The 27,065-nt window shown below is 41.6% G+C and overlaps 1 protein-coding gene across 1 annotated transcript in view; it reads right to left on the bottom strand.

The window, feature by feature from the left end:
* med13 (mediator complex subunit 13) overlaps window positions 1-16,616 on the bottom strand; it is a 72,838-nt gene extending 56,222 nt beyond the window's left edge. The window contains exons 1-2 of the mRNA XM_022745894.1: window positions 16,294-16,616; window positions 7,929-8,163 (exon numbers count right to left, since the gene is read on the bottom strand). Coding sequence (XP_022601615.1) covers window positions 7,929-8,163; window positions 16,294-16,359 — 301 coding nt within the window. The 5' untranslated portion in view covers window positions 16,360-16,616. The remainder of the gene's footprint in view (window positions 1-7,928; window positions 8,164-16,293) is intronic.
* Between the last annotated feature and the right edge of the window lie 10,449 nt (window positions 16,617-27,065).

Here is a 27,065-nt window from a genome sequence, read left to right as displayed (position 1 = left end):
AGGCCAAACTCTAATGTTGAAGAGGAAGATAAGTGTAGCTGATAACATCTGAAAGACAGGGCAACATGAGAGCAGCAAGGCTCACAGAGAGACAACAAACCAGCGTGCATTTTGCAGTTAAACATGCAGTCCTACTTCAGCCCTGTGCTGATGACGGTAAGACTGGCAAAAACCTCGCTCCACCTACTTTTACATCAACCACCACCACGGCGATCCCATCTGCTTCCCTTTGCCAAGACCACATCTGCCCCGTGCCTCCTCCTCTGTGTCGCCTGTTCCTCCTCAGTCTCTCCCTCTAGCGCCAAGCAACTCTAAAACAGGCGTCTGGTTTACATCAAGTGTTCCTAACGACCTCATGTTCATCATGCAATGCCTGCTGCAACACTCCCCACTTCAGACAGACAGACAGACAGACAGACAGACAGACAGACAGACAGACAGACAGACAGACAGACAGACAGAATAACAGTGTTCCAAGTCAAATCTAGCATTTTTCCAATGTAAACAATGTGACACTCACTCACTGAAAATTGCAATGCAACATTTTAAAACTAATTTTCACAACTAACCCAGCAGGACAGGGTCTCTGGGCCAGATGGGACATGCAACTTTTAGAGGAGGAATCGCCATGATAAATGTCTATGCACTCCACCTGCTACAGCGACAGGGAAACAACTCCTGACTGGGTAGGAAGAGAAACCAAGAAATAAACAAATATAATTAAAAAGAAAAAAACTAAAATCTAATCCACACAACAGTTTTGCTTTTCTTGTTGCACTTGTCTTTGTGTCCTTGAGTGAAACCCATTGGCTTTCTAACCTCACTCCTCTTCAAAAAAATATCCAGCATCTAAAAATGAAGCATATCAGAAGGTCCCTTTTAAATTGACATTTTTTATTTATTTAGTGAAAGTTAAAGATATTCTGCAAATACAGCCTTCTGAAAAGCAGTGAGGGATAACTCAAACAATGGGACTCTTGATCTGTCTCAAAGACTGTTATTCATTCATCACAGAGAGGTCAGGGGTCATGGTCAAATTGTAAAATGGCAATAAATAAATAAAATAATAATAGAACTGTTCAAAGGACAAAACCAATCCTCATTTAAACCATCTGATTGAACAATCTTATTGTTTTCATTACTGCTTAATCTGCCAGTTATTTTCTTGATTAACTGACTGATCATTTTATCTACGATATGACATGTAAGTAATGAAAACTGTGCGTTACAATCTCTCAGATCCATAGGGGACGTTTTCAAATTGCTTGTGTTTTCCCACAGTCGAAACACCAAAGATATTCAGTTTACTAAGATGAAGCATCAAAATCTCACACCTTCATGACTTGACAAAGCAGATGTTTCAGATTCTGACTGAAAAACTGATCGATGATCGGAATACTTGCTGATTAATTTTCTGTCATTTGACTAATTGATTTTGTTGCAGTGAAAGTTTAGATTATTACTGTTAAACTGTTGTAGATGTGCATATAGCAGGGTTTCCTGTTTCAGTTCCTGCTGTACGTTTTTGTGCACACATCCAATTTTTAAAGTATAGTAGATAATTATAATGAACACGTGTCAATGGTTGTTTAAAAGATGAATTTTTCTAGTACATCTGTGACTCAAATGTGTGTCTGTGTGCATACAGTATGTGCAAGAAGGGTGGGCCGCGGAGTGCGGTGGACAGTGCATGGGGCAAAAGATGAGTGGCCTCATTTAGACAAAGATTTATGTGCTCAGCTGATGGTTAGGACACTTTCATGTCTCTGCCTCATGTGTAGCAGGCCCATATGAGCTGACCTTTATAAAGAGCTCTTAGGCGGGTGCACAGCAGCTCTATTAAGAATACTCACATCTACCTCCAGCAAGGAAACATCTTCACAGACACAAATGCACACAAAAGCGCACACAAAACGCCTTTCCTCTAACATCAAGCTACGGTGCAGCATCAGTCCTATGCTAATCTCAAAAACGCACCTCAATACTCAAAGTCACAAAATGCCATGTGGGTGTTTCTGGGGTCCACATAAAATTTGGAAAAAGTCTGCCTCCACCCCACCCCACCCCTCACCCCCCTCCTGGTCTTCTGTGTGTAAGCAATTAGAGCAGCAGTCGGTCATTAAACAGCAGGATTAATGCCTTGTGATCGACTGAGCTCAAGGGGATTCTACCAAGCCTGGCCAGAAGGTTTTCTCCTCTCCTCCACTTCCTCCTTATCTGCAAGGAGGGAGAGAGAGAGAGAACCAGCAGTGCTCTGTAAAGTCTCCATTACTAATTAATGAATATTTCTTGAGCAGAGAAGGAAAAGAGAGATAGATAGAGAAGAGAGGGAGACTGCACCCATGGGCCAGAGCTGCATGCATGGCCGAGTTCCTGCACTGTGCCAGCCAATGGAGATCCATCAGAGAGCACGAGAGAGGGAGATGGAGCAGGAGGAAAAGAGGAAAGCGGAGGGTGGTTCACAGGCAGGAGATTAGCCCTGGAAAATTGATCCCCAAGCACAAAAGCCATCGGCCTCCTCTACTTTTTCCTCCTAAGAGCTGGTCTGGGTTTATCTATTCATCATTCTCTGTGTTGCAGACTGAAGTTCAGAACCATTTTTGAAGGGGAAAAAAGAGAAAGCATCACAAATCCAAAGCCAAGCTTAGCCGTGTGTATCACTGACTAATTATCTTTGATGCACATCCACAGCAATGTGTGTATTCCCAACAAACCTGCACCAAAACTGGGCATTTCAATGGTTGTTTGGAAGTGATCAAATAGAAGTGAAATGAGAACATGCCATTGGCTGAGATCAGTTAAAGACAAACACCAATAACATATTGCAAATCAGTTTCTTAATCATTTAAGCCCGGAGTTCACATAGTGGACTTTTCCCTCTCCACTTTAAAGTTCCCATGTTTACAGCTTAAGTGTGGAGATTTCAAAATTCAGTTTGACTTTCACAGGCTGTCCAAGTCAATAACATTTGGAAACTCTAAAGAGTGAGTGGCATTTCTCCTTTCTGAATCCTTGCCTGGGGCACCCACTGGGCTACAGTGCTTACAATGGGCCTTACATCATTGTGGGGCTGAATTTGTATCACAGTCATTTTTGTGTGTCATCGCTCCTGTCACAATCCAAGAGAGCAAATATGCCATTGCAGTCATTAAAATAAGACTGCAAGTGCATAGTCAGATATCCACATAACAGATGGTTTGACATTTTGCCTCTGTTATAGGAAAATATGATCCTACGATCTTTCTTTTGTCGAAATAGGCGACTGGGGAAAAAAAAACAGTAGTATTGATGTTCTGCGGGCCAATGGAACCAAGCACCAGGGAGCAGCACCGATCAAATAAACATGATTTATAGAACTTAATACAATTGATTATTTAAAATCACAGCTGTCTAACTTAGATTACCAGGAAATGAGTTTGAAGTCTACCATGTGCAGCACATCAGCATGCCACACAACCAATAAATCACTTATTGAGTCATTTAAAAGGCTCCTTGTCATTGACTTTAAACAAGTCACATGTGGGAAAGATCTGTTTGCATTTCTAAAATTTGATTGAATTTATTTGTAACAGTTTAATCTGCAAGAGTTTAATTTTAGATTCATAGAGCGTTTCCTGTATTGGAGAAGGCAGGAAGAGTATTATGAGTGTGTGAAGAGCAGGAAACAGATCTGTCCGCTCTCACTACATGTTCGCTGATGATCAAGCTTGTGCCACAAAAATGTGTAAAAGTCCCAAAATGCTAATAAGCTGGTTTTGCCTTTGCAGTTTTTTTTTTTGTTCACCATCTGACCATCAATAACATCCTTCTCTGTTTATGGATATTTGTTGTCAACAAACTTATTAGGACCTGTATTCTGCAGGTAGTGCTTCACACAGAGCCTCTCACACAGATATAAGGGCAGTTCAATAATTTTGAAGTTGAGATTTTTTTCATAGAAGAAGAGGGGGAAAAAAATAGGTTGGCCTGTAAAAAAGTGAAACTTTCAGCCAGGGCAACGTTCACAGACTACTGATATATGCCCTTTGGAACTAGATATTTTGCCCGGAGGTGCAAAGAAGGGTTGTTTTTTTCTTCACCTTTGATTCAAATAGGCATGGAAGAAAGTGGTCAAACAAGAACAAAAAACATTCCCGTGAAAATGGCAGAGCTAGAAAAATTCCAAACGTTACTGAATACCAGCAAAAACGATGCTCAGGAGATTACTGTGAAAACACAAATGCTGCTAAATTGAGCTTTTCTTCAGTCAGTCACTGGATGAATCCAGACAACGTGTTCATCATCAACCAGTGGCGGCGATGGACATTTTAAATGCAATCCTCTCCTCATCCCTCCCCCACCTCTTTTCTTCGTCATTCTCTAGAGATCTGACCCAGCACCCATTAAAGAATAGATGTGTGAGCTCCAGGGACCACGGTGGAGATGGCTGATAACCTGTTCTCAACTGCTGATGACCAATCTCCCTTTTAACCTTGCCATTAACAGCTAATAATACAACGTGTAGCCCACCACATGAGTCACATGCAGCTGAGGGAACAGTGAGCTAGGAAAGGCCTACGAGGGGAAGGGGAACGTGGTGCAGTGAAAGCCCCGATGGGACTTGCAGTGCAGGGGAAAGGGACCAGGGCACACTAGTAAGAATTTAGAAGAAATGTACCACAGAGCAATTACCCTCACATACAGACATCTATTCCTAATTTCTATGCAAAAAAAAAAAAAAAAAAAAAAAAACAGNGTAGGTCTTTGAGAGGAGGAAAAGGCCGCCATTTATCTTTTGCTTTAGATGCCCCTGGTCAGGAGACTCCACCAGCTTTTGAGGGGAGGACGACAAGGAGAGTATAGGATTTGCATAAGAATACATGCCTATAGTCAACCACTGGGAGGGGGGAGGCAAGCCATTTAATTCAGCAACAGCATTCTCTTGTTGGGAATAATTTCTGTGCATGGCCAGGGGAAGATTAGAATTGGTTTTCCCGTTGTGTTGCAAGTAAGGCGGGTTGTCCAACAGCGTAGAAAAGGGGCTTGGTGGTTTGTTACCCTTACATTTCTTCAATGGTGATTAAGTGTCAGACGTTAAAAGATCCCTCAAGTTTTCCGCCCTTCACTACTCTCATCTCTCTTGCTCACTCCTTCTCCCCTCATCTCCCTGGAGAGAAGGGATTACTGGCACACTGGTATACAGAAATGGCACTTGCTCAAAATTAAAAGACTTTCACAGGCCGCTAATCTAATGAGGATGGAAGAGGGTGGTGGGGGGGAACGAGCAAGTGCTATTTCAGCTGCCGAAATGAAAGCAAAAGACCGGATTTTCATGTTTACCGCCAACATTGCACTAAAGACTAAAAAGAAGCTGAAAACACAGAAAGAAAAGAACGCTTTCTACAATTCCCAAGACAGCCGAGGACCAAAGGCAAAAAAAATTACATCGAACTGGTGGCAAAAAAGAGAGTGGTGGTTAAAAGGCGACAACAGTTGTGACATTCCAGTTCAGTGCACGGGTTGGGCTGATCCTGCCACAGTCTGCCCTGCCAATGCTACCTGTTATTTGTCGATTCGCACCTCCACAGGCAGAGCGCCCAGGAGAGTCCAGAAACACAGCCGGCTGTCAGTCATCATCCTTGGGATGGATACACACACACACACACACACACACACACACACACACACACACACACACACACACACACACACACACAACCACTGTGCCAGAGCAGTGCTCTTCAACCCTGGTGCTCAGGACCCAGAAAACTTTTCATTGTCTACTCTATCAACATTCACCTGACACTTGCCGTTCACTTTCCCACTTGTTCCCGGTTAAACAGTCAGAGTGAAAACCAGCTGGAATCTGGGGTCTTCCAAGGAGGACTCAGAAGTCCACTGCACTAAATATCTTGAGAAGAGGCCAGACACACAGGTTGAGAGATACAGGTAAAGCCATCTGGACAGAGATCCTGACATTCTTCCATCCCTGTCTCAGCTGTATTATCAGGTCTCAGGACACACCATCCTGAACAGAGTGATCAGCAGCTGCAGATCAGAGGTTAGGGGAGGGAGGAGGAGAGAAAGCAGCCCTCCGGCTGACTTTACATCCATCTAGAGAGGCTGCCCTGCTTCATTTCGCTGGCAGAGCCCCGCAGCAGCTACAGAAGGGGGAAAGGCTCAGAGAGGAGAAGGCATCTTCCACTCAAGAGTACAGTGCAAAACGGGCTTCCAAAACAGGAAACACAGATTATAACACCACCCATCTTGGAACCATTCACATTGAGACACAGCTGAGTCAGGGTGTAAAACACTTGAGGAACATGGGTGGTGGGGAATGTGAAATATCTCATCAGGTGCTCAGGATGCAAGTCTCTGTGACTGTCCGCAGGGACAGGGAGGAAGAGATGCACTGCACCATGGTGTTTTATTAAAAATTCAGGTAACACAACATCTAAAACAAAACCTGCCCAGAGTCCTGCAAAAACACGATTCATCATTTTGTGTTGGTACACCTGGAAGGAAATATGGTGCAGATTTACTGGTCAATATTCAATTATCTAATTTTTATCTCCTTAAACACATGTTTAATCTCCCAAAAGCCTGTGTAGAAACACAGCAGTGACTACAACAATTCCCAAATATAGATTCTCCATACCACCCCCTCCTACTTGAAATGTAGCACACTCCATTAGAGGGCCCGAGCCAGACGCTTCAGGTTATTACGGGGACCCGTTAGGCCTGAATGAGCTGCCCATCGTAGCCTTCAGCTCCCATTTTGAGTCCCCTTCAGGCACAATGTCCCATAATGAAGGAGGGTCACAGACGGGCTGTGCTTGGCTCAGATTCCAAAGTTCAATCTACATGGCAGAGAGCATGAATAAAGATGGCCTTTTCCCATCTTCCACCACTAATGTCACTGTTACTGAAGAAGGAAAAGAAGAAAGTGGGGGGTGGATGCATTTGCTTCGTTTCTGCATGGCTGCTCCTGCACGCTGTGTTTCTTGCTGAAGTTATGATAGGACTGAACTCAGTTTCTTATACCTCCTTTCCTGTTCATCCTCTGCAGAATGGTGACATGTGACTTCAGCCCGCTTGTTCTACTTTCTGCCAAAATAAAATGCAAGGTGCTGATTCATCTGCTGTAGGGCAGCGGACACTTGGATATAATAATCCTCTCTCAGACACACATCCAATAATAAGACAGTGTGATGCCCAGTGTGTCCAGGGAGAGGGAGTTTCCCTGCAGGTGTTGGCACTACCAGCCTTGCTGGCTAGCTGATCAGTCAGAGGAGGGTGAGGGGGCAGCATTAGGGAGGTATCAGATTACACAGATTTTAAGACTTCCCTGAGGTCCTCACTCCCTGTGCCTACCTGACAATCAAGCAGTGGAATCTGTATCTTTATTCACTGTACAGCCAATAACATATCTTGACAAAGAGATCTATGTTCAAGTGCCTCTGTTACAAAAGCTGTGAGCTCTCTACACTTCACGTTATCTTTTATCGCCATCATTCTTTTAGCTATATAACCTTGAGTGGATCCAACAAAAGGTGCATTGGTGGAGTCGAGAACATATTCTCTGAGTAGTGACTCAGAAAAATAGAATAGCGAACCTTTCTCTCTCTGTCTTCCTCTCTGTCTCTTAATTTTCCCAACCAACTGGAAAAACTTACTTGGCTGACTATCTGCCTAACTATCTTGCTGCAGGGGGGTAAATTAACTGTTCTTCGAGGAGCAGAACCAGCTTTGCGTCAGAGATCCTGTTCTCCTGAACTCAATCACTGAATCTCTACAAGCACCCTGGATGTTGTTCTGTAGCTTACCCTGACCTCTGACCTTCATGTACTGAGGGAGCAGCATAAAGAGGATGTACCCGCACAGCTTAATAAAACATGCATTTCTTTTCCAAATTACATGCCCTTATGTGTATGCCAAGGGTGCCCCACCTGCAAGCTCGTGGTGGATGAGATCTGCGAAGTTAGGGTCGTCCCCCCACCAGAAGAGCCAAAGCTCCCTCCGGCCCTGCCGCTGACTTCGCCGCCATACACTTAGCACGTCGGCCTTCAGGCAGCGGCTGAAGCTGCATAGGATGGGATCCTCCTCCGTCACCGGGAAGAGGATGGGTGCAGAGGTGGGACCCTGCCACACAAACTTCTTCCATTTGATCCCTGTCAAGTCAGCCTGCAAGACAAGGGGGGGAGGGGAGTGTTACAGTGTGCAGAGTTGCTGCTTCAAGATCCACTTAGCATCTCAGAGTAAACCTGTGCTGAGCAGCCCCTAAAAAATTGGGACAACTGTTTGTTTCTGCAAAGAACTGCATACTTATGCTTCTGGTACTTTCAATATCACCATGAACAACATGTTGGAAACACAAATAGGAAAAAAAGTAATGCTAGTAAATGTGGTCTCACCACCTTAATCCTCATTATTGGTGAGTGCTGGGGGTGTGTGTGTGTGCTTTGCCTTTCTATAAACACTGTCTGGCTTTTATAGAGAGAACAAAACACACAGGAAAAAGCCTCACAGGCAGTAAATCACTGGCGGGGTTATTAAGTGTTAAAGCAGGAGCATTACACTCCACCGGTAGCTACCACTGCTGCTTATCAGCTAAGCACCAACTGACCCATGTCTACCTAAACACATGCATGCACACAAACACTAACTACCACAAAACACACACACACAATGCCTTAAGGCAGACATTCCCATTTCAGCTGGCAATCTCGGTCCTTTATCTATCCTTGTAGACATTTCAAGTAATCTGTGCGAACATGGACTGCTCATTTTCATGCCGTTTAGTCCTATTTCATTCAGGCTGAGTTGGCAAGCTGTCCCTCTGTATATTCAACCAATTAATCCATTACAATTCAGGGGATATCTTAACTCAAGTGCAGATGCGCTGAGCCTGAACAAGTGATTACCCGTGGTTGTGGCGAAGCGGTGGTCTTTCGCCTGGCTAGGGATAAGCTGGGAGATTTGTGGAGTTATTTGTGATGGTGTGTGGTGAGGGTTGGGGTAGGCTGGGGACTGTCAAAACAGAGCATTGTGTGGCGTCAGCTGGAGCAGAGCTGGATCACAACAACAAGTTAGCAAGCCGTAAGAAGCAGTGACTTCATACGGGTCGACAAATGATTTTTTTTTTTTAAAACTTGATTAGAAATTGTTTTGACTACATTTATATCTCAGGTAACACTGCAGCGGTATACAGGCTGAACTGTTATTCCACAATTAAGTAACCACTATGGGCTTCATCAATAAGCAGAAAGCATGTGTTTAAATTGGACTCGGAGAGAAAACTGGGTCTGGAAAGCATATAAAGGCCCAAGGTTGCATTATAGTGTCAACATAACTTAACACAAAAGTTGTCTGGTTCAAAACATCACAATCTCTGATGAACAACCTGCCTTGTAAGGATTTCAAAAGCTGCTACACATGCGAAGGACAAGTATTAAGGTGCAAGCAGCAGAGTTTGGTCTGTGTGTAACGGCAGAGCTGCAGCAGTCAGGCTTCTCCTTCCTGCTGGAGTGTGAGAAGCACTACATTACACCTGCGTCTTGCTCGGAAACATCTGTGCACGCAATGCAAAGGGAGGGTGGGGACAACGGTTAACTGTGAAACCAGATCATAAGCAGCACAGATAAGCAATTAGCACAGGAACACCACCATCATCTTACTGACCATGGCCGGTCCCCAGTGGCATTATGTGTTTCACTGTATGAAAGGTTTTGTTCATGAGTACCCTACAGATTTTATTATAGGCCTCTTCCCTTCATAGATATTGGTTTCACACTTTTAGACACGATTATGTGCTGCACTCAGACAGCCAGGCATCACGCTGGTCACAGGGCACTGATCCGTTGTTTTGAATTACATAACTTGTATTCAAATGATTGTTTCGGTAACTACTGCTAACTAGCGGTTACAGTAACTGTTTTTTCATTATCCAAATGTGATGGCATTGTCTGAAATAGCCCTTATGAATTCATATTTTAGGTTAACCCCAAGTCTCAAAAGTAAACCTAACTGTAACCAAGGACAACTTAATACAATACAGATACATAATCATTGCTCTTACAGGCCACATCCAACACAGCAGTGAATAAAAGTGAATACAGTTACAACATAATTCCTTTACATTGTATTATTGCTGTAGTAGAGTGCATTATCTTGTTTTGCATCAGCATTAAGTCTTACTAAAAACCTTTTCATGGTTTTAGGACTTTAGATGTATTGTAACACATCTAATAAGTACGCTATACTTATAACCACAACACACACCCACACAACACCACACACACACACTCAACACACACACAACATACACCACACACACCACACACACACACACACACACACACACACACACACACACACACACACAGAGGGTTTCAAGGCCTTTATTCCTAAACATTTCCTACTGTATGTTAATCTGTGTAAAAGTTACACAGAAGAACAAAAGAATATAAGTAAATACATACAGCTCTCCATCCTACCTAATTAAGCAGTTACAATCTGACCAATTACACCATTAATTGATTTGTGGATCAAATAAAATATAAACTGCTGACAACCTGGATTAAGTCTGAAGTGTTCTTAAGTGTAAATAATTTTTAGTAGTAGAAAAAATAATAAAAACATTTGCTGGTTACAGACTCTCACCTGACAAATAATGTATTTTATGTATTAAAAAGGCAACACTGAGTCATGTGTGGTCATGAAAGGGTTAAATTGTTTAATTAAGAGTCAGCCTGAAATCAGATGACTTCTAAAATGGCACGCAGAGAAAACACTTGCATGCTTCTTGTTATTATCTATAGTGACTGCAGTACAACTGCACACGCAGGGAAAAGTGAGCCGACTGACTCCATCCTGTGGGGCACTGAAACTTTGACCTGGTTCATTTCTGAAGTTTGGCTTCTGTAGTAGCACTCGCAGCTAAAATACTGATTAATGCTGCTGCAGCGCTGTTAATGTGTGAATGAAATACAACAGCCTACAAGAGCAGAAGGCCTGAGTCTTCACCTTACATTACAGAGCTATTCATAACCCTTTTGTGACTGGTTCTGTTACTACCAGAATATTTTCATCTTTGGTGCAGTTTCTCTGCCAAGTAGGCAGCTGAATATATTATGAATCTCTCATTTACAATATATACCTTACCAAAAACTCTTCACTATAGCAACTGTGGTATAAAGGGGGAAGTATAACCAAAGGCTTTGTGTTACTGTCAATAAGCAATTATCCCTAGTAATAAATGACTGTCTGCATGTTTTATGTTTATTACTCTAAATCTATATCTGACCAGCTTTCATCCTCAATACCAAACTTTATCAACAGCCACTTCAATTTATCAATATTACACTGCAATTAATGATAAGAGCAGATGCAGGACTCACAATACTTATCTAAACTTATCAACCATTTGATGAACTGAAAAACAATCTGCTTTGATAGATGCACAACACTTACAATATTTACAATCTACTCTTAAATCATATGCTGCCAAAAGGATTAAAAGAGCATATGAACAATACTGATCATGAACTTTGTCTCTGAACAAGATGCTGAAACACACTTCTTCTGCTGCCACTGACTCGCTTCAAATGTGTTGGGAACATGACATGGGTGAACACCTAACCACAACTCAATGGGTAGTTTGAAAACTACAACACAAGTCTCAAATGGTGTGAGGTCTAAAATAATCCAATCTATAATTTTACACAGAGCTCATTTGGCACCACGTTGAATAAAGAAAATGAATCAGACAGTATCAGACAGGTGCATCGCTAGCTGGAAGTTGGTACACTCATGCACATGTTATGGCTTTGTCCTGATGTAATGAGGTTTTGGTTTGATATTATTAATTGCCTGTCATTAAGGGTAAATGTACAGATTCCTTATTGCCCGGTTACATGTTCACTTGGAAGAGAACTTGTGGGTGTAACAAAAGCAAATACAGTGCCTCATTACACCTGAATTTTTGGCAGTGAATAGGATAGGATCTTAATGAGTTGGAAAACACAGAAAAAAGGACTGTTACCGTATGGATAACTGGCTCAGAGAATACATGGACTCATTAGCAATGGAGCAAGCAGCATTTGCCCTCCAACAAAATCAAGATGAACAAAGTCATTTGTATATCGTATATAGAGACATGTATACTACACAAGGAGGAAGAGCTGCAGTAACAGACATATGGATATAAAGTTGTCTCCAGATGTGGCTGGACTACACTGAAGAGAAGAGTGCTGCAAAAGTTTAAGTGTAATGACAATTTATGCAGTGCATAATGTTGACCATCTGCAGCATGGAGTTAAAAGGCGATCGCTGACATTTAGAGCCGTCTTTTCTCTTCTGCATTGATTGGAAGTTAAACAGCACTTCAACAAAAACACTTCCAGTGAGCTGCTGAGCTCAATACTGCGTGGATGTGGTGACAAGTTGGACTTAACATGGAACCAAAGTGAAACTTCATAAAAGGTTTTTATGTCACTATACTGACTTTTGGGTGGGTTGGTCTTACCCCATACATACATAGACAATAACCACAACACTGGTGAGAAAAGTGATAAGTGAGGTCCTGACACAGCTCTACAGCTGAGTGAGTTTGTTTAAACCTGCTGAGCTTCTTTGCGAGAATCAGACGAAACATCTGTAGTCAGTTTCAAAGAAACGAGTCTCTTCCAGCGAAACTTCAACCAGAATCTGTTTTGTTTACACAGGAAATGAGCCAAGTATTTGCACTTCTGATTCATAATAGATGTAACTAATAAAGACTGATTAAAATGAAATAGAAACTGTTTATGCAATCCATGATTCTGCAAACAATATAATAAAACCGAGTGTCCCTATTGAAATACTTAAAGTTTATCTTTATATTTGCAAAGTGATGATATGATGAAGGTTTGTGTAGCACTGCTGAGTGGCAACAGTCTGGCTTTGAAACATAAGAAAAGACTGTATTTTAAGAAATAGCTGCCTTACAGATGACTAACAACACAATGCATCTTGTACAACTTCATCATAATAGAACACTATATTCACTATGTAGTTGAATGCTGTATAAGTTTTACACATGATTTTAAAGGTTTTTACTTCTTAAACAAGCAATTTCTATATTTGCATTGATGTGCAATAGGGTCTATTATTTAGGAATAAAGATGGTGTTAAATTGCATTTACAATAGCATTCAAAAGTTACTACTTACATACATCACCCTGCTTATAGTTTTTATCCGTTTTGTTTTTGTTGTCATGATTGTCTTAATCAGATTTGACACAGAATGTGTGTGATTGTGTATTAAGCAAACTGCGGGCTGTATCTTATCCCTGCTACAGAAAAGGATATTTACTTCTGTCCTTAAATACTCTGAATTTGAAGAGGCAGAACTGAATAGCCTCTCTGTCAAAGACTAGACACATCAGTACTTCACTCCTCTCCTCATCAACAATAAAAAAGAGACAGACTGCTCTATCAAGGATAAATGTGCCTTCTGCAGTTGTTCTGTCTGTCCTTTCAAAATAAATTAGAGGCAGCCTGTGTGCAAAAACAGAGGGTGCCAAGGATATCTATGTATTTCCTTCCAACTCGTGTTCCACATGCAGGCTGTGTGAATGAATGTGCCCAACACACTTTGTGCACTGCTATGAATCTGCACAGTTATTCCCTCTTTCTGTGTCTTAGAAAATGCTCAGGTATGTGAGCAACTGCTTATAAAATGTCCTGGCAGGACGAGCAATGCGGGTCATTAAAAGTTTTAGCTTTCATATGCCAAAGCCAAAAATCACACTGCTGCTGTTGGAGGGAATCTAAGGCCAAAGACACTGGATATGGGCAATAAGTTTTCCTGAGGTGATGCGTACTTGAGGGGTTACGACCCCTGATTTTGCCAGCTGCTCACCTTCCCTCTGGCCACTTAGGGCTCTGGGTCTCAGCAGGGAACACTGTGTTCAAACAGCTGCCTTCCTGCCTTTCAAGATATGAGGAAAGCAACAGGTGAAGCTGTTCAAATCAGATGTTGCAGATGCTTCTCCTCCACCGAGTCGCTGTCTTTTCCTGTCTGTCACCTCTCTCCTTCAGTTTACCCTGTCATGGCAAACATGAAACTAACAAGTGTGCCTTTGCATTTTTGGTTGAGGAGAATGCAAATTCAATGAGTTTCATTTGAGCTAGTTTATACATAGTTCTTGTTCATTTATTGTAAGCCTCATTCAATGCTATCGCCAGACAGGGGAACAGATAAAATAACATTACTCTCCAAGTTAAATCCAACAAGTCCACTTTAAAATATATTTTAAAAAAAAGTATGCAACAAGTAGTATCTTACTCCAGAGAAGATTATCCACTGAAAAACGAAAGGGGGGGGGGGGTTGCCACAATGTGTTCGCATTCTTTCACCATAAAACCACAAAGTGGAGTCTGTTCAGTGAGTGAGTCATAACAGCAGTGGTGTTATGCTTAGTCTCACTGTGCAGGAAAATGTCAGCCAGACAGGCACAGCACCACAACTACCAGCCACTACCTCGCCTGTCCACTGTAGCCAACACTGCCTTCAAGTGCTGTCGTAAACATTGTAATTACAAGTTCAGCACACACAATCGACCCAAAGAGTAGTATTGAGAGAGTGAGGATTTTCTGCAATGAAATGTTAGCTTCAGGGGGGCGGACAGCTTGGAAGCAGTGTCAGTTTGTGATGCAAAGAAGTGTACTATTTCACTGTATCGTTATTATACTAGATTCTATGTCAATATCACTATTAATGCATTTTTACTCTCACTCCTCATTTAACGTTTTCACATAGATGCATTAACAAATTAATCTACAGTCTACGCACTTTGTGGTCGTATACTTCTGCCACTGCACCACAAATTGAATCTGTGTCATTTAATGTATTAAAAAAAAACAACTTTTTTTAAGTGTTACCTCTCAGCATTTGACAAATCATATCAACAACTTCCAACTGTGGATGCAAGATGTTAAAGTGAGCACACAAAGGTAGCATTACAGTCCTGGGCTAACCTATAAGTGAAACTGTAGTTAAGCCTGCTGACAAGCCAATTAACTGCAACAACAAACACACTCAGACCATGTTCCTGATTATCCTGCCAGAGGAGGGACTGTACACTCAAACAATGCCTTTACGCTGGCTGTAGTGGCAACGCCTGTGGACTATATGCTCACTGTACTATTTATCTCAGAGGGGATTTAAATAATACATGTGAACATCAAGCCAGTAGCAGCACAACCACAACTATTTAGGGTAAAGTCAACTATCCACAACTAACAAAATGATATGATGAAAAAGAATTTCATGACCGACAAACAGGTTAACACATTACACACTTCGTCCCAATTTATACTGTAGCTTGTAGTAACAGAAAGTACAGCTGAGATATGCAGCTACCTAGATGTTTGCAATGCCCAGGAATGCATGCCAGAGATTATATAAATCAGCCTGGGGCCTGTGCCCTAGTTGGTGTGAATACTAGCAAATGAAGTCCAAGGAGATTGAGCCACTGACAAACAAGATGATGACATATTAACGCTTGCAAATAAATATTGTTAACCCAAACAATCTTGTTAATGTTTGTTGCTAAAAAGAGCTTTCTAGGCAAGACATGAGGGGAGGGGGTGCTTTTATCAACAAGCTGTGCAAGTTCGGCATTGACATTCGTTCATCCACGAGTTGTCAGTGTTATGCACAAAAAACTATACTCAGCAGCAAATGCACCATGTTTTCCCAGTCTCAGTGATTTAACTTAAAGCTGCAAACTGAAGTGCATGAAGTGTTTGGTTTGCCGGGCACCACTTGATAAAACATAGTGGAAATGTAATGAGAACAAGATAGCAAGTTTCTAATAAACAAGGTGTTGAGGCGTAGGGGAAAAAGTGCTACAACAAGTAACTCACTGGGAAACACAGTCGAGCTTCTGGCAGTAAAATGCACAACATTTATTTCCGTGCTAACAGGCGATATGTTGCTATGTCTGTCCTGTGATATGTAGTAAGTGAAGCTTAACAAGCGAGTGGCGTTAACCTCGAGTGTTTTGGTTTGCGAAAAGAAAAATGAAAATTTAGTAGAAATGAGGTGTAACAATAGACAGGCTGTTACAACTAAGTGACAAAGTGTTGAAAGAAGGGGACATGATAACATTAGCGGAGTGGGATACCTTGTCCTGAAAAGATGTCAGCTCGACAGGGCCGTAAGCCTAGCTAAGCTACTATCAACTGATGCCTCTGTGGCTAACGTTAGCTTAGCCCCTGTTCAGCTAGTTAAAAATGGCTGCTTTCCTTTAGTTTTAAATCTCTTACCAGACAGAATAGATTGGAATGGCAATCCTCCAAGCTGGCCCCGTTTGGTACAAAACAAGAACTCATCCTTCTTCACTGTGAGATCCAACGCTCCATCATTTCACTTCCCGGGAAATAAAGAACAATTTGCGGATTTGTATTTTCTATGATGTGCAGGCTTAATCAACGAGAAATATTTTTTGTAACATTTGGCTGGAGGATAGTTAATTCAACAACCTTCCGATTGCAGTTCCCCCGCTGGAGCTAAAAGCGGATAAAAGAGACTGTGTGGTCTTTAAGTCGACATCTCAAAAGCACACAGTAAAAACAAATTTAAGGAAGCGACAAATGTTCATAAAACAAAAAGAAAAGGAGAGCAAAGAAGCAACTCTCCCCCTCCCCCTTAGCCCTAAAACGGTCTCTGCTTAAAAAAATAAAAACGTCCTGTCTTACTCCTCCATCGCAAAATTCAGTCTAAAAACGAAATACATCCTGTAAAAACCTCTCGAAATATGCCATCGGCCTATATTTTAACGATTATTTCGATCATTTTTTCAGCCTCGGTTCCTGTTGGTTTCCATTTGAATTCATGGATTCCTTTCTTTAATGGCGGCCACAGGGACAACTCTGCCTTCCACAGCCTATTGGCTCATTCGTGGTCAAAGCTTTGTCAAGCTAGCCGAAGGCAGACATACACACATCAGACAGCAGGTAACTTTTCCGGCAAAGTAAACGTACACGATTATTTTTTATTCAATATCATGGATATTACTATAAATACAGCCTTCGGAAGAACTAAAGTTGCCATTCATATTCAATTACTGAATAATATATTTGCTTTTCTTTAAGTACCACGTGGCACAAAAAGATGCTGCAACATGTTATATTGGTAAATATTTTATTTTGAAAGTCCTGGCAGCAACTTCCCCCTTTTAGTGTGGCTAACTTGGCAGTGTCGTGGTCATGAGGGCTGTAATAACACAAGACTGATAGGTATTGCCGCTAGGCCAAGCGCAAGTGGCGCTACTGAGCAACAGATTTTGTTACTAATGATCAAACCCTATAAACTTGCTCACTTACACAGTGCACCACCTAGCGCATGTGATGTTGCATTTGAAATTGCAACCGAGATGCACCGATGCTCCCTTTGTTTTGTTTTATTTCAATCAAATATATTCACTTCACTTAGTTCATCTCAATTTAAAAGAGTGTGGCTTAAGTGAGATAAACGAAGCGGTAAAATCAAATGTTTAGCATGTGCAGAACTGTAGGAATAAAACAAACTCATATTGCTGAGGAAACTATATAAAGCAGTTATATCAAGAGGATATAGTGAGAACACTAAGAGATGAATAAAAAAAAAAATGATTTTGTTGACACAGCTAGGGTAGCAGAAGATGTACCAGTGTGCACCAAAGCCTGGCAATGAGAGTGATTCATGTTTAGGAGCTCAAAATACAGTCAAAGGTAAATACCATATGAGACAGAGGTAAATTAATTGTACCACTGCAAAGTCAGAGAGAACAAAGTTATAATGTCAAGTGACCTATACGCCAAACCAAATTTAATCTTGTCTAAACAAAGTTCAAACTGTGTTTTACTGACTCTGACACAGTATCGGTTAAAACGTATTTATCCACCTTTATTTACAGGAGATGAGAAATAAACACAGTTCAGGATCATCACAGTAATATTTCTTTTTTTTTTTCCAGGTTACAACTTACAATCTATTTTTACTGGAACTGTAATGAACAACAGAAATGAATCCAATTAGTCAAATACCAGCACCTTAACCTTGATAATTTTACACAATATATTATGTTAGTTTTTCTTTACATAATTTTTCACCCATGCCCAACTGTACAATCAGCATGTTGATCAGGAATATGTCAGTAGGTTGGATGGTTGTAGTTATAATGGACTGAATCAGCGCTGATCAATCACAGTCTCTGATCATCACACTGCCTTGTTGCCCTGACAGAGTTAAGGTGGGAAATAATACACCAGTGCAAAAATATTGAATTATGATGTAAATGTAAATATTGGCTCTCAAATTTAGGAAAGAAGTTAGTAGGCTATTTGTGCAGCACTAATGGCAGCGCATGGACCAGTGTAATTGCTGGATGTGCCTGTACTTTTGAGGATATAAATTATGTTCTGTAGAAGACGTCTTCAACATTAGTACTAGTTTTGAGAGCTTCATCTTTGAAGTGCATTTGTCCTCCATCGATACAGGACTGTAATCGAATAATGCATTTTTAGTTTTTTGCAGGTTTTGGCTGCACCCTGTTTTCCCGCGAAGTAATTCCTGACTCAAACCACACAGTTGTATAAAATTAAATTACATGATTTTTGCTTTTGAAATTACCACAGTATAGATATAATTTTTTCCAAAATATAGCAAAACATTGCACAACTGAGAGCTGCACCCATGAATTTATACGACAGGTATCCAAGCTGGTATTTGGCCAAACCAAAAGAGCTTCAATTACAGCTGCAAACAAAATACATTTTTTTTCTCCTCCATTGTTTTGGTTCGTACGTACTGTAGTGTGCATTAAGCTTAAGACTAACTGATTTCAGTGGGAGTTTTTCCTCTGTAGGCTGTGCATGCAAATACTGTTGAGATTACAGTCATTTCTATTGGAGCTGACATTTATAGATCATTTCAACAATGAGTCAGATCTTTATAATTTGAATAAAAAAAATATTATACAATGCATCAGCCTCTGTCATACAAAATAGTTTTACAAATTCTACCATCTCTCTCTTTTTCTCTCTCTCTCTCTTCTCAAATATTCTGTTTTGTGCAATCAATTCTTCAGGTAACCCAGGAATTTTATTTTTACCCCAAGGCGCACTCCCAGCCAGAATATTACTTCCTCTATTTCCAAGTGCGAGCTCTGTAGGTTTATGGAATATTAATAATGAGTTTTTAGCAGGTCCTTTTTCCATTACTGTGCAATGCCTAGTAATTATAATACAATGTAAGCTGTCTTTAGTCATGGTAGTTTCTTTTTAGAAATTAATGGCAACTGGCCAGCAAGCCCATAATTTCTTCTGTGGTTCACTAATGAGTAATTACTTTCCTCAAAGTGGAACTTTTATTTAGCAGTTTTTTTAGTAATACCTCTACTTTTACCATGTAATCCCGGCTTTACAACGTGTCTCTGCTATTCTAAACTCTTACTTTTATGAATTCATCACTGTAGTTGTAAATACACTCTAACTATCTAACTGTATGCTCATAAATCAAAGCCAAACAACAATTGGTGACAGTTCTTTTCTCCCTTGCTCAGGTTAAGCATAAGTAGGATTTCCTGTTTGAAAAATTCAAAGCAAGGGCTGGGAAAACCAAGCGATAAAGGAAGTGATGACAGCAGGTCCTGAGGCCAGAAAACAGCTGGCTGCTCCTGAAGTGCAAATGGAGTCATGAAGGTGTGGTGGCCTGAAGAGTGACAACGCTGTACCAAACAGCAACATTAGAGGAAATTGGTTTGTTCCATCTTATTGGAACATGATGCAACGTTCTATTCAACTATTTCTTCCATTGCCAACATACAGTGACATACAACAGCTAACCAGAAATACACCATTACACTAGGAGAAAACACTATGCCTCTCAAATGTCCCAGTGTTGCTCCTGTTTGGTTTGAACAAAAAGTTTAGCTTTCTTCTGCTCCCAAGCCAAAGAAACATCTGCCCCTCACATGGAGCAACACTGGAAATACTCTACGTCTAAATAATAATCTGGCACAGATATGTTAATTATGCGAGTGCTTTAAACTTAATACCAATACAATGTATAACAAGAGTTTTGTGCTTGTATTGTGCAGTCTCTGAGGGCCTGCTCAATCAGCTGTGTGTCTTCAGTCTGATCCTAGAGGACTGAGCAGCTTTCTCAACCTTAACTCTCCCCATAGGAATGAATGATAATCTCACGTTGAGCGCTTCCCACGCTTTATCATCACTCTCCTTGATATGAAAAACAATTGTGGCACGATACCATCTGTATAAGATTGTTTAACAGACAAAAACATCTAATAGCGCAGCCAATGAGCACAGTTGTCATAGCAGAGTAACTAATGTGGATACCAGATTGTTATCATATCTGGTGATGGTTTTCTCTCACTTATCGCAAGCTTCCTCTTATCTAATCCCGCAGAGACATTCTGTCATGTATATTCTATCCCAGCAGCACTCAAAAATATTGGGGAAATGAAAGTGTAAAATAGTTTGGAGACGGCCAACTGCTCTTTTGACATTTGATTTGACATGCTCTGTGGTCCCTGTCGGTCTGCTATAGGAGCATTTGCCCTGTCTCACTGTTGTATGACTAAATCCTGCCAGAGAAAGTGAATAATAAATCTCAGATTTAGCCAGAAAGAGAACGTGGCCTGAATTTAATGAGGGCCTGTGGTCAGATAAGACAGAAAAACTGTGTGTTGGACAAAAAAAGTTGACTCTGTTATCATTCATGATGCTCAAATAGAAGAGCGTGAAATATTCAAGGTGAGAATATATGTGGAGAAATGTGTGCTCTGATATGTGTGTGTGTGTGTGTGTGTGTGTGTGTGTGTGTGTGTGTGTGTGTGTGTGTGTGTGTGTGTGTAGATGTGGCTGTGAATGTCCTATGACCTCAGACACAGGACTAGAAACAAGACAAAAACGCTGCTACTGTGCGATCAGGACATCCACACATATGACATATGTGAAGAGCTTTCTGTAAATCAATAAAATTGACCACCCAGGCAGAAAAAGGTTTCTCCTTCACTGGCAGACAAAGCTGAGGCATCCAGCAGTTAAGAGCACGACTCCAAGGTTCATAGTTCAACAGAGTAACTTGTGTTTACAGAGGCTAAGTGGTAATATCCCATTCTTGGCCTCTGCAGAGTAGGAATAGCTCTGAAGAGGTCAACGAGCGTGCCGTGTTCAAATAAAGTAGCCATCCTCCCTGCCCCCATGTTAAAGCACACAGATGTGCTCTTTACTTTCCCTCCCTCCTTCCTCGCCTCTCTCTCTCTTACGCACACAAACAAACATGCTTATTGAGGATCGTTCTTTCTAAGCAGCCACAAACCTCGTCTGCAAAGATGGCCTGAGCAGAGCTTTTGAAAATAATGAGAACAAGCACTTATTCCATTCATTTACTCACATAACAGCACTTGGCCTTGACTGCAAAGTTATTAAAATGTGGAATAAAAACATCTTGAGAGCCAAGGTTGTGCTTGAATTACCATAATATAATGTTTCAGAGCCACAGGGCTGATCTGGAAAAGCACATGAGATTCAAATACTCTGGATGGTAATTATCTGTATTGTCATCAACACTGAGCAATAGGTAAAAGTAAATAAATGAATTTACTGATCAGTGTTTTTTGTCCTATGAAATAACCAGTGCATCAAACTGAAATGAGGTTTAAAAGGAGGAACCTGAAAAGCAAAACATGAAAATAAAAGCCCGCCAGTACCAGAATCTGCTGATGTAGTTGCATCTTGGAAAGAGTAGAGTAAATCTAACTTGTACTGCAACATAAAACATAATGATGCAGTTGGCTCGTAAGCCAAGCAATGAAAATAAAACTTGACCTGAAGGAAACCGAGAACATCGTGCACAGCTTTTAAATGGCTCTTATTTGCCTCCAGTTCAGACATTTTTATTCAAGACCAAGAGACCAAGATGCCTGTCATCAGGAAGTGAGCACTGTGGCACTAATGTGTTTTGGCTTTACGTTGCGCTGTGTATGTTCACCGTGGATACAGTTATCATTTTAACTTGGAAAAATGAAACATCATATACCGTACTTATACAAGCCACATTCGGCAAATTACCTTATTTTACTTTACTTTCAGTCGTCTACTCTTGATCATCGCTGCAGAGTAAGATTTACACCTTTTGGAAGGTCTTGAAATAGGGGATGACATCAACAAACCTGATTATAAATGAATTAAAGGTATAGGCTCAGTAGGTGTTTGCTGTGATTGTCTGATCTCTGTCAGATAAAGCATGTGGGCAGGTCTTAAGGGAAAAGGGTATTCAAAGGTAATAAGGTTTATTAAGGGAGAGCAAAGAAGAAGCTTTCAATAGGCAGTTCTGCTTTACATTAACCCCATTCTCCAGCTGGTGTAAAGAGTTGACATGGCCTAAACTTGAAAGGGAACCTCCCAGCCCCTCCCACACACAGACAGGCAAAGTTGTTCGTATGACAAAGTGGGAGCAGCCCCCCTGTCATTAGCTTGAGAGGGCTGCAGAGTGCTCAGGATGCAGAGAGGCTGGCTCCGTGCCCTCAGCCTCCATCTGAGCAGCCGGGCTGGAGTGTGTAAAGGCTCGCTGAGTGAGGGGTCACACAAAGCAGATTGTGAATCACAAGTGCTCCAAAATAAAAAAAAAAATCCTGGTGTCCTGCTGTTAGCTTTGCAGGTCAACAAGGCATTATAGTGCGAAAAAGATAAAAATAACTGCTGCGTGCTTGTGCACCGTCTTCACGAGGAATGGATAAACTTCAGTTCTTTGTCAGCTGACACCTGCTCAAATCCAACTCTACAACCTGCTTTGTTACAGGACCAGTGTGCTACAACACGAGTCTCTTCAGAGCGACATCAAACAGCGTTATTCAGAGGCAGTTAGGCAGAGAGCTGCTATTTGTTGAATCACTTCTGTAGTTAAATAGTGGTGAAGTGCTTGTCATCTCAGTTGTTGCAACACTGCTTTGTTTCTCTATCTAGGGTGAGGTCTGGCTGAGCTTAGCCCCATGTTTCCTCCCTTGATGGAGCTGAGGGTTAGTTGTTCGGGCGCTGCCCCTGTGCACACAGGAACATTCCAGGCACTCAAATAAAGCCATAGCTGTGCCTTTGTTGCAGTGCTGACTAGACAAGAGCCTTTCTGCAGGGCTGCTGCCTTTAAAAAGACGAAGTCGTGCATCCCCGCTGGTAAATGATCTGACACACTTTTTCCTGCTGCAGTCTTTTCACAAGCCCTTGTTGTTAGGCTGTCGTTGTTATTCTCCCTCTCCCTTCCCGCCTTCTTGGTTCTTTTGCCCCCCACCCCCACCCCATTCATCCCTCCCCTCTTTCATACACTTTTGCACACACGTTGCAAGCAGATGGAGGAAAAGGTGTCTATATCGAAGATATTTTCCCCCTTCTTAAGCAGCCTTCCACCCTGCAGAACCAGCATGGGATTAATAAATTCAATATGAATTGAAAGCTAATGAAATGTGCACCCCCCACCTCTCCCTCCTGACTGCCAGCCGCTGGGAAGAAGGCTGAGCACAGAGCTCCTTGAGACCAGGCAGGGAGAGGGAGAGAATGAGATCATTGTCACAATTACACCATCAAAAGCAGCAGTCAGCAAAACCATAAAACTGGCCTGCTGTCAGGAGTCTGACCTGGGTGACTGGCTACAACATGCCCGGCATTCCTCTGTGACATGGTGCTTTGTCATTTCCTTCACAGTGACACTGTGGGACGGGTCACATCCAAGGAAGCGGCATTCACTCTGTCTTTCAGGGTGGTGTGATTATTCAGGCTCTCTCCTGTGTGGAGTTATTTTTCTAGAGCACGCATGAATACTTGTCATGATGGTTGCTATCTTATAAAAATAGGGAAATTAAATTCAAAAGGACACATGCGAAAGGCTACACCCAGGGTCCTGCAGAGTGTGCATATGCACAGAAAGATACTGGTACAGTTCAATCCTCAATATCACTCTTGGAGATCACTCTCGTGCCATAATAAAGGACGACACAGCAGCCACAGGAAATACATCCAGGTTTGCAGACACTGCAGTTTTCCCACCATCCATATGGACTGCTGCAATTAGATCAGAAACAGAAACAGAAGCAGAGAGAGAGACAGAGGGAGAGAGAGAGAGAGAGAGAGAGAGAGAGAGAGAGAGAGAAGGAGCAGGAGGGGGCAGTGAGACCAAGAGCAATGGAGATGTTAGAGTTCAACTCAAGGGCATGTAGTATGGCGGCTGAGGGGCTGTTGATGTAGTGGAGGCCGTTGTGCAGCAGGAACAGCCATGTTTCCAATTAGAGCAGCCTCGGCCCCTAATTGTTTAATTGGAGGCTGTGTGTGGGATGGAGGATGCTCCAGAGCCCATGTGCCCCCCTCTCCCCCCTCCGTTGATTGATACAGAGGCCTGTTTACCACCCAGTAGGCCTCCGCTCCTCATGATAGCATTTGATTGCCCCATCAGCACACCCCGCCCCCTCCAAACCTCACCCTTTAGCTTCCTGCACTGAGCTCATTACATTAGATGATCGTGCTGTAAAAAATGCAAGACTTGCAGAAATGTGTGAATTAAAGTAGCGCTTGTGATTGATGGATCTCGCCAACCTGTATTTCAAACAAACATCAGACTTGAGACACGATGACCCTTGTTTGAGTCACTTAACTCATCAGGTCTGAGTCTCAATTAAATTCTCCAGCTCTTAATGTCAAGTGTGACGCCCCGAGTCAAGGTAGCTCACAAGCAGATCGTGAAGCAAGTCAATGAAATATAGCTGTTAAGAAACGTGTTGCATGGGAAATACACGTATGATAAAACTTTTAAAGCTCTCATCTGATCGGAGTCTACATGTGCTTCTGTCACAAGCTGTATTTATTTCTATATCTATTTATATTTTATCTTCTCTGTCATTTTATCTGTTAAATAGAAACGTATAGAAACTACATAATTTGCATTAGAGCTAAGGAATTTCTACACTTTCTCCAACTTTGTTTTTGATATTTGATCCATACATTTATAATTGTAATCATAAATGTATAGTTTTAAGTTTTAATGATTAGATCCATAATGACCCCTATTTAAGTTTCATTTGTGCAGTTTGTTTGAACCGTTTTCTCTGTTGCATTAAGTTTTATTAAGTATTAATGAAATGCAGCAGAAACTTTAGGGGACACTTCAGGATTCATTTGGTCTATAAATGAAGATTTAATCTTGAATAAACAAACTGCTGAACCATTAAATGACAAAAAGAAATGAGGTTTCATTGCAGATTTTACAGGCTGTTTCCACATACTGTATCTTGGGAAACAATAGCACCAGTTTCTAAAATGAATGATGACTTAGTTTTTAGTTTTCATCTTATTTCTTAGCTAAAGAATGACTTTTAAACTATTTACAGAGGGCTGTAACATTCATGTAAAAACATTTTTAAAAGAATTTCATCCTTGCATGCATCCGCAGGGAAACAAACAAAAACACACAACCAAGAATCCAGCACAGCACACTCGTCAATATTTTATGGGACGTCGGTCAATATTCATGAGCAGGGTTTATTTGAACATGCTAGTTACTGGTCAATAAGTTTGCCAAGTGCAGCATCCAAGGTCTCTGTAAACAGGCTCTTCCCAACAGAGCACACTGACAGACACAGTATCCCCATCTGCTCTGTGATCAATACATGCATCACACTAAATTTGTTGATGTAAAGAACGGCACAGCAACAACTTCTCATTATTAAACACTGAATAAAACTGACACAATCTGGTGAGGATCCTGGTGTAGCTTTCATTTCTGTTAATACGCCCAACGACACTTTGTTCATGTCACTACTGCTCAGTGCAAGCCGAGCAGGTCGAGAGAAAACCTCGGCCCGTGGTGCCAGCGGAGACTAGACGGTTCAGTATGTGTCTGCAGGCGTGTGCGCATCAGTTAACATCCAAATGCGTGCGTGTGTGTACATATGCGTGTTTGGATTCACTATTCACAGTTCAATATGCCATAAATACTCTTAACACAGCACACTCACTTTGCAGTGTGAACACTTGCTCAACACTCATGCATTATGCATGTCTGCATCTGTGTCTTACATTTACTGTGGAGTGTCTTGTTCTGAGGGGCAATATGGTTGGCATAATGTGTATGATCAGCCTGCTCCATTTTCTGCACTGGATGAGATTTATCAGGCGTAAGCTCAGGCTGTCAGTTTGGATGCATCGTCTCATGTCACTATTTTTAACAATCATGGTGTCCAGTATCTGAAGGAAACGGGAGCTAATTATAAGAATGGTTGTTTTTACATGGTCACTCTTGATCATGTGGACTTTCACGTTATTTATGAAGAAACTGAGCATGTTTACAGCTGCAACATTCTCCTTTTTAAAGCTTCTGTCACTCTGATCTGAAGACGGCTGCAGAGTGACTGAAAGATGTGTAATTCATCATTCTGTCAGTTAATCTACAGCTTGTGGCAGCTGCAAAAAAGCTGCCTTTACACATACTGTAGTGATATCATTTAGTGTCAAATGCTTCTTTAATATACTCCACTTGTAAACAATTGAAAGGGACTGTTTTGGCTCAGGGCATTTGGTTTGCAAATCAGATATGCCCTTACATGTTTGAGTGCTTTCATGATACCACTTACAAAGCCTGGGAAGGGCACAGCCGGCTGAGTTTGCCTCATTATCACCACTGCAGCTTTGACTGGAACACTGCCACAGAATCTCAAAGCTGCCCAGTCAGTTGACTACTGGAGGTTTTACCCCACACAACAGGTAGCGCAGACGACAACAGTATATTTACTGGAGCCACGCTGTAATAGATGACAGATGATAAGACTTTGCCGTAATCTCTTTGTGCTCATATTGATTAGAGATAAACATCTGCCCGGGAGTATCAGCCACAGGCACTCTGTGTTGATGTGGTTTTGAGGACATATTAAACCCTTTTATTGTACTCCTGGCACCTCTACCCACTGCCCACACACACACACACACATACACACACACACACACACACACACAAACAGTGCACTCACCATCATTCGCTCTGGCCTTTTCTCTCT

The sequence above is a fragment of the Seriola dumerili genome, unplaced genomic scaffold, assembly GCF_002260705.1.
Source record: "Seriola dumerili isolate Sdu_G_001 unplaced genomic scaffold, Sdu_1.0 BDQW01000091.1, whole genome shotgun sequence".
Taxonomy (NCBI): Eukaryota; Metazoa; Chordata; class Actinopteri; order Carangiformes; family Carangidae; genus Seriola; species Seriola dumerili.
Note: the sequence above shows the minus strand (reverse complement) of the source record. Positions and strands in the feature narration are given on the sequence as shown.